Genomic DNA, 10,730 nt, shown 5'->3' with positions numbered 1-10,730 from the left:
CTTGAATTTTTCAATTGGATGTCGGGGTTATGATAATTAACTACGCAAATTTTTTTTAATACGTTATTTCTTATATAATTAATTGCACTGAATTCGTAAGTTCAATTGACAGCCCTAATTTTAATGTTTATGACTGACACCATTTACGTGTGATGAGTCAAAATATTTTTTTGCAAAAGCCCGCAAGTAGAGGTCTACGCAAATATTTCCGTCTTGCTCCTGCTCGCTCCGGTGTCATAGGGTATTTTTTATTTTTTTTTACATTTCCACCCATAAAAATACAGAGAGAGAGACGTTTTCCCAGTCCACACTACAACGTAAAGACAGCGTTTTAAAATGTATCCACTTGGAAGAGCTCCATTTTTCAAAAAGCTCCATTTTCGCTAACAAAAACACTGTCTCAGTGTGGATAGAAGGCTGAAATATAGAGAAAAAGATGCATTTCCAAATGAAAACGTATTAGTGTGGACATGGCCATAAACTTTGATAGAGAACACAAAGTGCTCCTGCTTAACTTTAAATGATCGTGTAATGGAAAACGTTCCTGGTCGTAGCGGGTTCATACTGTACGCACAGTGTTAATGACTCGCAGTGACACAGAGGAGACGCACGTTTACTCTTATTTCTGTGGAGTGAGAAAATGATGAAACTAAATCTCAGAGGTTTTCTTTCATGAGAAACGAGGTCTCGTGGGTTTAATCAAAGAGAATTAAAATAAAGTGTGAAAGTTAAAAAATAAGGACCGAAATATTTTACTATTGCATAATAAAATAGAATAAACACTTGTATTTTATTTTTTATTTAAAAATATAATATAAAATATAAGTTCCACAAACAGCACTGTATATGTAAAATTGACCAAAACTGAAGTTGACTAAAAAGAGAGACATAATATATATACTTACTAATATATATTTTAAACATTATTTTTCATGTCTTTCATAAGTTTTAGAGCCTTAAAAGGAAATCCAATATCCCTATTTTATTATTTGATTTATATATTTGAAATTAAATATGTAAAAATGACTTAAGGTGTATGACACACACATGCACTTTAAGAAATATGACAATTAATCTTGAAAGCCTTTAAAGAGACAATTAATCATCATAGCCCTAAAACAGACAATTAATCGTCATAATAGCAATTTTTTGTTGGACATTTAATCGTCAGCCAAATTTGATCATTGTGAATTTTTCATCCAGCTGGAGAGGTGTGTGTGTGTGTGTGTTTGTGTGTGTGTGTGTGATGTGTGTTTCTGTATGGCTTCTTGCACAGAGCAGTGACTGTAACCTTGCCTTCACATTGGACAGAAGCACAACAATACAGGCTCTTTTCCGGAAGCTGTCATGTTCAGTCTGATGGGTGATTCTTTCTCTGTATCGGACCATATACTGCTCTGCCGAAACCAGCAGAAGCCATTGAAGATCAGCTGCTGTATCTGCCCGCACTGTTATAGCCGAGCTGTTCTGCCGACCTCAGCTTTAGAGAAAGCACTTCTGTTTCTCATGTTTATGGCCTTTCCTAACTGCTTGTTGGACTGAGGGGTTCAACTTTAGAACAGTGAAGGGAAAGGTTGGGGTTAGAGGTGGACCGATAGTGAACTGATTTTTATTTACTGATATCTAAGTTGGACAGTACCTGCCGATAACCGATTCATCAACCGATAGTTTTTAAAATTGATACTGAATAAAAAAATAACAAAGTAAAATAGTGCAGAGATTTATTACAAAAATAAACAGTACTGAATGAACCATGAAAATATATTGTACCTTTTTAAATGAAATAAATATATAAATATTAATATATATGAACTAATATTCTAATTTTAAATTCAGCTGATTTTTTTAATTGACGTTGTTTCCTTAGTCCACAAGAGGGCGCAATAAATACAGAAGCCATTCAGCACCTTTATATTATTGCATAGAACATTTCTATCCTGGCTGTTAAAAAAAAGCATTTCATTTACAACTAATGTGCATAAAATAAATAAATAAATAAATTTTAGTCGGTTCATATTCTCAAATTTTAAGTCAAAAGTAAAATGGGGGGGGGGACGCTTCAATAGGCAGTTCACATGGTGTTACACTTGCACTGATTCCTACTACTCCAGACTCAAGCTTCATAATAACAGCGAAATACCACATTGTTTTTTATTCAGTACAGTTGTATGTAGCGTGGCAATATTCACAGATATCAGTGGTATTCGGCTGAACTCCATGGTGAAGTGGCTCAGACTATGAGCCCAGGCCAGGAGCTGTTCAAACAGACAGAACACAACAGACTGGAACAAACGCGAGGATGTTGAGACACACATTTCCAAGTTGAACATCTTTCCTGACAAAGCATTTAAACAACTCATTGCTTAATCTGAGAAAGGCTTATAAGAGAGCAAAACGCAATGGTCAAAGACCTTCACCAACTGTAAGGGGCTGTTCACACCGGACGCTTTTGCAACCATCCATTTGTTTATCTATGTAAACGCCTGCTAGATGAACGTCTTTGTTTCCCTTTGTTTTTGTTTATTCAGCGTCTCGTGCAGGAGTGCTGTTTTTTAGGTGATGTGTCTAATTAAAAAGAACTTTAAAAGCATATTGAGACACCTGCTTTCTGTTAAACTGTATTTGTTGCACTGTGTCTAGCCTTTTAGTGCAAGAATGTGATCGATCTGAAGTCATCGTATTACAGTGAGGAAAAAAAAATTGAATTGAAATCAGATGCATTTCTGATTTGTTTAAATGTTTCTCTCAACTGGACTTGTTTGTATTTTTGTCACATTGTAATAACCGCTTGAGGTTAGCTTTAATATTAGTGTCCTCTCAGCCTTGTCTGCAAACATACTGCTGTTCTCTACTAATGCAGCAGCTAGTCAATAAATTAATTACTTTATAATCATATGACTACGTGTACCGTATATATACCTTTTTGATGTTGATGTTGAGGTTCAGATTTGCATCTGAAGTGTTCCGCTCCATGTAGAGTGTAGTCTCACATGTCAAAACAAAAACCACAAGGCATCAGTTAAGTGATAGTTTATCCCCCTTTGTGTCCAGTGCTGGAGCGGCTGGGAAGGGTCCGCTGTTGTTATACAGTATGAGAGCGGCCTCTAGAGGCGAAATAAAACTATTGCTGTGGATTTTTGCCGATAACAGATTTCTGGAACTATCGGTTATCGGTGCCGATTAATCGGCAAATCCAATATATCGGTCGACCTTTAGTTAGGGTGCTTGGAGATCAAACCGAATCCTTTATTAGCATAGCAGTGAAGATCTGAACAAACGATTGCTAAAACATTGTGAAGGTGCTTTGGTGTGTTATGAAAGATTAGGATGTTGAGGATAGGATGATTTATCATAAGTGATGATGAAAGCTTGGAGTTGCATTTCATTTTAATATGGATTCACTTTCATATGTCTGTGCTGCATTTTATGGGTGGGGTACAGCTTGTCTCTGATTTGTTGAGTGGTGACTGTAACTGTTGGGGGTGTCAGTGCTACCATAAGCATCTGAATATCATCTGAATGCTCTGCGTCTTTATAGCTTGCAGCGAGGATGACTCGCTTCTTTGTCTGTCATACACTTTAAGGAAATTGGTGTCTCTGCAGTGGTGTTTTTTTTGGTTGATGTTGACAGAGTTGAACTTGTATTCATTCTGCAACTCTTCAAATGACTGTTTGTGCAGTGAAAGTGACCTTTAGTGAGCTTGTTTAAATACTGTTCTTGCTCTATGCTCACAGTACAGTACACTACGGTCAAATCCAAACACTATCCAGGACAGACTGTTATGCTTTTGTGACGAATGTAAAAACATGTGTTGGTGCGTCTGGCTGTGTTGTGCTCCTAGACGACACCAAGCAGTCTTGAAAGAAATGCAGACAGGAGTGTGTTTGTGTGTGTGTTCAGGGCTCCAGACTTAAAGGTGTAGTTCACACAAAAGTGAAAATTCATTATTTACTCAACCTCATGATATCTCAGGTGTGTATGACTTTCTTTCTTTACCAGAACACATTTGAAGGAAAATATCTTAGCTCAGTAGGTCCTTAAAATGCAAGTGAATGGAGATTTCTCATTTGAAGATGCAAAAATCACAGACAGTCAGCATAAACATAATCGATACAGCTCCAGCGGTTAAATTAATGTCTTCTAAAGTGGTATAATGGCTTTTGGTGCGAAAAAGATAAATATTTATATACTTTTTAAACTCTAAATCATCACTTCTGGTTAGCTTCAGGAGAGGGTGGAGATCACGCGCTCTCTCGTGTGACGTATTCGCGTTGACATGATACAGAGGTAATCTCACATTCTCCACTTGGTTGAGACATCCAGGATGAGCACACAAATGCACCATTGTGAGTAAAGGAATGGATAAATGTAGATCTAAACCAAAACTAACCAAGCTTCTGTACAGCGTTCCTCCTCGCTTGTAAATAGCGTTGCTCTTTCGGCTGTGACGCACGTGCGTCAGTTGTCACGTGTTTCAAATTCCAATGCGATTACGTCACGTGCGCATACCGCTGCAGAACGGAAGCATGATTTAGAGTAAAAAAAAAGTACTTATATTTTTTTTGCACCACAAGTGATTGTGTCGCATTAATTTAACAGCTGCCATTGTATGGATGACGTTTATGCTGACTGTCTGTGATTTTTGTAGCTTCAAAAGAGAAATCTCTATTCACTTGCATTTTAAGGACCAACTGAGCTAAGATATTTTTCTATTTTTCTTCAAATGTGTTCTGGTGCAGAACGAAAGTCATACACACCTTAGCAGACTTTTCCTATTTCACCACCTTTCAAAAAATAACCATGAATTTACTTCAGTAACCATGTATTAGTATTTTAAGCAGAAATATATTCATAATAAATATTATATTGCTACTATAACTCTATAGCTCTTTCATTTGCCCTCAAATTCCCAAGAGATGACTGAACTTGAATTAACAAGAGCCTGACGAAACTGTCGCATTATCAGAATAGGCTAATTTTATTATATAAATTAAGTGTTAACTTATTACTCTTTATGGATGTTGTAGATAACCTTCCTGTTGTTGGTACCAGTAAATTACATCTGCATGCCAACTCAAAATCAATTCCTTACTGACGAATTACCATTTTAGTAATTTCCATAATATTGGTAATTGCACTTATTTTTGTAATATAATAATAATAATATCACTTATTATTGTAGTAGTTTCTGTCTTTGAATTTTTAATTTTACAGGCCCCAGACCCTCACCACCTGATGCTACCAAATGAGGTGCTGGTGCAACCACTCTCAAATATTAGTCTGGAGCCCTTATATATATGTTTGTATGTATGAAATGTGTTAAAAATGCTCTTAGTATTTTTGGGCTGCAACAACTCATTGATAAAATCGATAATTAGCGAAAATGGAAATCATCGACAACGAATTTTATTATTGATTAGTTGGATATGTGTGGCAAGCACGTAGAAGCTCCATCAGTGACGTCACTTTACAGCCCAGTGAAAAATGTGTTGCATGATGAAACAAGTTTGAAAAACAACGGAGACAAGTTGAAGCGGAAAAAACACGACCCAAGTTGTCCAGCGCACGAGAGCACTTTATAAACACTTCAAAGATCATAATAAGCATACAGTTTATTGTGGAGAGGTTGCTGCATCAGGTGTGTTGAAAGAGGGCTTGTGGTGTTTGATGCGCAAAGAGTTGTTTCTCTCCAGTGCAGAACTTACATTTTACTGCTGTTTTATATGTTTCGTCATGTATACATGTTATGAATTTAAAACCAGGCATGTATTTCCGCTTATTTCGCAAAACTGTTTGTCTTTACCACAAGCAAGTCTCCGTTAAACTTGATCGAGAATGCGAGTGCACACATCCGCGTCAATTAAACCGATCACAGTCGAGAAAGGGAGTGCAATCACTTTGATTAAACTGTGCTTTGCTGTTAGTATTTCGTGCAACATCATATCTCGATTTCAGTGTTAATGTAATCAATTGTGCAGCTTTCGTGGATATCACTGATGTCTCAGAGGTCAAGGTGTGCCTATTTTGAAGTGTTTTAGATGGTTTATTCATGTAATACAATCTGTACAATCTTACAGATGATTGTACTCTATTAAACTGTGTATTATGCTGAATATAATGTAAAATAATGCTAAGGGTCCTGATATTTGATAGTTCTCCTGATAATGCCGAATGTAATGTCTGATTTCAACAGTAAATTTATACTATGGTAAGCTTTATTTTACTACACATATTTTTTGAAAAGAATAGTTTAGAAACATGAAATCAGTAACAATACTTTTTAAAACCTACAATATTTAAAATACTTAATGTATGTAATCAGTGACGTGTACAAGCATGTGTATCTAACATAATTATGTATTTTTCAGCAGGGGAGAATTATTAGTGTTTCTATTCTGGTGTCACCATTGCTCTCTGCTGGGCTGATTTTTAGTCCCTCTCCATCCCCAATGGATCTTTTTACTCTTTGATGAGCAGTACTTTTTAAGTTTTACAAGAAAAAGAAAGGAACTGTTGTTCATATGTCCTGAAAGATGTAATTATAATAAAAAATGTAAACCTACATTTTCATGATTCAGGCTTTGTTCAAAGTTTTGGGAGAGAATAGAATTGTGAATTCAGTACTGTAATTCTAACCAAATCCTTACCCCCTTATCATTTCTTTATTCAAAAACATCTTAATAAAATACAGGAAATAAAATGTCATTTTTTTAATCCGATTAATCTAAGAAATAATCGAAGATTAATCGATTATCAAAATAATCGTTAGTTGTTGCTGCCCTATAGTTCTTCCTTACTGGGACAGACACAGAGGCTGCAAGAGTCCAAATTGAATTAAATCCCAAATGCAGTTTATTGTGCTCCCAAAATCCTAATAATAACCAGAAAAAAACAAGATTTGGTTCATAACGTGGGACATTTAAATATATACAATCCCGAAATACACTGGGAATCTGCGCTTCTAGTTTTGAACTCACTGATGGCTGATTTGCGTGATTCAAACTACTAACCTGAGCTTGTTGGTTCTAACCTGTTTCGTAAATCTTTTCGGCTGATTAAAAAAAAAAAAAAAAAAAAGATTCAAAAGAGTCATTTGTTTGCAAATCAGACATAATGGCGTCAGCAGTGTTATGGTGCCATTGTTTGTTTGGCAGTGCAAAATAAACCTCTTCTTTACCAACCCTAGCTATTACCTAACCCCAGGTATAAGCAATAATAATAATAATGCTTGCCTTTGCAAGCTGCACTAATGAATATATTAATCAAGCCTAGATAAAATTAATTTAGATGTGGCTTGAACTCTTGACCCAGATTTGTCTCTCCTAGCAATAGTATTCCAGTCTTGTGACATCACCACATTTATCTGCCCTCTCGAGGGGGCTGGTTTGGATCTTCATCAGTAAGACTGGTAATGAATAAGAGAAACTAAACTTGACTGAGACGTGCAGGTCATCTCAAAACATTGGTTTATTTGAGTTTCTAGTGTGTACCGCACAACATTTCCTATTTCCTGGGCTTTTATTTAGATGGTCTGTGTTTGAGAGCATTGTCCTGAGGAAAAAAGCTTCATTCGAATCAGAAAAAGGGTGACTGGCAAAAGTAGGTCAGATACTTAGACACACACACACACATACGGTCATTAATAGGGCCGTGACAAGGGCCAGTTCTACTGTGTGAAAGTGTCACTAGCACTGCAGTGTTTGACACTGCTCTCTGCCAGTAGGAGCGAGAGAATGTGTCACCACCAGTGTCCTGTTTAATCAGGGGAAATGGATGTTTTCAGTATTGAGTCAAGCTTTCCGTGGAGGGCTTAGTCCTCCATCTTGAGAAATACCCCACTGTTTTGGATTAAACCTCAGACAGTATAAACATGCCTTGGGGAAAATGGCATTCAAACAAAAGTGATTTCCACAAATACCATGTGCAAATTAAAATTCCATGTGAAATGTGTGCCACTGTCATGTCACAATACATTTTTTAGAGGCACAGACAAACCATAAATGGCAAAAATTGTACTAAAATCATGCTTAACACATGCAAAGGAATACTTCAGATTAGGGGCGGGGGGAAAAATCGATTCTGTTACAATTTGCGATTCTGTAGGCAAACGACTTTAAAATTGTCTCCCTGGTGAAAAATCTCTTTATGGTGATTTTCTCCCCAATTTGGAATTCCCAATGCGCTCTAAGTCCTCGTGGAGGCATAGTGACCCACCTCAATCCGGGTGGCAGGGGACGATCCTCAATTGCCTCCGCATCTGAGACCGTCAATCCGCGCATCTTATCATGTGGCTTGTTGGCGCGTTACCGCGGAGATGTAATGCATGTGGAGGCCCACGCTATTCTCCGCGGCATCCATGCACAACATACCACGCGCCCCACAGAGAGCGAGAACCACATTATAGCGACCACGAGGAGGTTACCCCATGTGACCCTACCCTCCCTAGCAACCGGGCCAATTTGGTTGCTAAGGAGATCTGGCTGGAGTCACTCAGCACTCCCTGGATTTGAACTTGCGACTCCAGGGGTGGTAATCAGTGTCAATACTCGCAGAGTTACCTTTAACTTTTAAACCCTCACGCTTTTATTTTGACGATCCTAACTCTCCAAGAAGTCCTGTAAGTGTCTGTTTGTGGGCTACTTCACAGTTGTTTAGTTCACTTATTCAAATTGTGGTAAAATTATCTTCCAGTGCCATTCGAATTGCATATTATAAGTGAACCAAACTATTGAGCATCTACATCTGAGATTTGTGTTTGTGAGTAGCGCTCACATATGAAAATAGCCACGAGCTCTGAGGGCTGAAAATAGCCTCGACCGCCTCACCAGCCTGCGCGTTATGTTTATGTCAACAGAGCAGCGCCATTCACTAATGCGCTGTGCATGCATACTTCCTGTGTATATTTACTTATTAAACAGCCTTTTGCGATTCATAAAACTATCGTATGTCTTCAAGTGCCTTTGAATAAAATGCACGAGCCATATGGACTAATTTAATGGAGTTTTTATGGTTCTTTTATGTCAGTTTTGTAGCTTGACCATAACGAACATGACTAACACACAGTATCGGATTTGGATTGGGCTCGTAGGACCATCGAAACCCGATCCGTCTAAAAATGTCAGTATCGGAGCCGATACCGATCCAGGTATCGGATCAGTGCATCTCTATTAGTTACCCTGTTAAATGTCTGTGCTTAGTGTCCATATATCTCTATGAAACACGTCTGATTGGGTAACATGGACATAATGCAGCCACAAGATACATGGGTTCCTTAATATTGATTAGTCGACTAATAGCTCAGACAATGCACCGACTGGTCAATTAGTAGTTTTAAATGGGTAGTTTTGCACATCCCTATCTTTTACCTGCAAAATCTGTAGTATAAGCTGAAACGGATGTCATTTCAGACACCACTATTCTTCATTACACATTTCTTTCTGAGAAAAAGGTGTTAACTCTGCTAAATATATCAAAAATATCAAATCGCAATACTTACAGAATCGCAATACTTATCGAAATATCGTTGTAATATCGAATCAGGATGTCTGTGCCAATTCCCAGCCTTGCTTCAGATAGTAATTGTGTTCTAGTGCATGCACTATTTCTAAATGAAACTGCTTAGTATAAAATGTCAGATCTAAAAAGCCCAAAATGAAGCACATTGCTGCATAAACATTTTTCTGTAGTTTAAAAGCAGGATAATGTGATCGGGTGGGGCAGAATGATACAACATGTGAGCGTGAAACAGCATGGTTTCCACAAGCCTTCAGTTTCTGCCCTGCTCTTTGCTAGCCCTTCAGAACTGTTATTAAAACTATCAAGAGGTGCTGTAACAGGAATGGTGTTTAATAGGAATATAAAATGTCGAGACATCGATTATTGATCGGCATGTTAGGGGAGGAGGAACAGTGGAAGAGAGAGAGCAAGGGCGAGCAGTCTGGCACTGATTAAAATGCTTGGCCTGGGTGTCTCTGCTGGAGACGGCTTACATGTGTGCGTGCGTGAATTCTCCAGGACTGCGTTTACACAGCTGGGAGATAATTGGTCGCATACTGAGGCCTTTAGATATCTCCTCCTTTGTTTGTTTCTCTCCCTCTTTCTCTGCCATGTACTCTCTCAGTCTCTGGTTTGGTCTACTATAATGAGACGGGTCAGCTGTTTTGTGTTGATCTGAGACAGTGGCGATAGGCTACTTTAAACTGATTATTACATCTCAACAAGACAGGGTTTTTTCTGTGTTTGAGTTGGAGAGAAAGAGGGAATTTATTTGGGGAGGTGGTCTCTGTTTTGTCCTCATTGTAAAGGTGTCTAACTTACTCCTCTCGTTAGGTGTCTCAAAGCAGTCTCTTTTTCTCCGTCTATCTGTATAGTGATCCAGCGATACAGAGTATTACCATAATTGACACCTAAAAAATGTACTCCTTCCAATGCGTACACATTAAAATGTAGTTTTTCAGAGGCGAACTGTGGGTGGCAAACTGTACATGTTTTGTTTTTTACATGGACCCTAGACTATTCAGGTTATATCTTAAATGTTAAGCATGTTGAGTGAGTGAATGCTTAAATCAGTGTAAGAATGAAAGCTCATGGTGTCTTTATGCTGTGTTGCAGGAGTTTGCTGCTGGACGGCAGCTGACGGACTGAACCATGGCTCAGTTTCCCATGCCCTTCGGAGGTGAGAGTGGCTGCTTACCTTGACTGACTGTTGTGTGTTTGTGGGTGGATGAGT

General features: G+C 38.1%; 1 protein-coding gene across 6 annotated transcripts in view; it reads left to right on the top strand.

Moving 5' to 3' along the window:
• LOC127445304 (intersectin-1-like) overlaps positions 1-10,730 on the top strand; it is a 72,418-nt gene that overhangs the window by 8,790 nt on the left and 52,898 nt on the right. For all 6 annotated transcript variants that reach the window (XR_007897959.1, XM_051705283.1, XM_051705282.1 and 3 more), the window contains exon 2: positions 10,613-10,676. Coding sequence is in view for 5 of the 6 variants with exons in the window: in XM_051705283.1 (XP_051561243.1) it covers positions 10,649-10,676 (28 nt within the window). In the remaining variant the exon portion in view is untranslated. The remainder of the gene's footprint in view (positions 1-10,612; positions 10,677-10,730) is intronic.

The sequence above is a fragment of the Myxocyprinus asiaticus genome, chromosome 8 (assembly GCF_019703515.2).
Source record: "Myxocyprinus asiaticus isolate MX2 ecotype Aquarium Trade chromosome 8, UBuf_Myxa_2, whole genome shotgun sequence".
NCBI classification, from domain to species: Eukaryota; Metazoa; Chordata; class Actinopteri; order Cypriniformes; family Catostomidae; genus Myxocyprinus; species Myxocyprinus asiaticus.
Note: the sequence above shows the minus strand (reverse complement) of the source record. Positions and strands in the feature narration are given on the sequence as shown.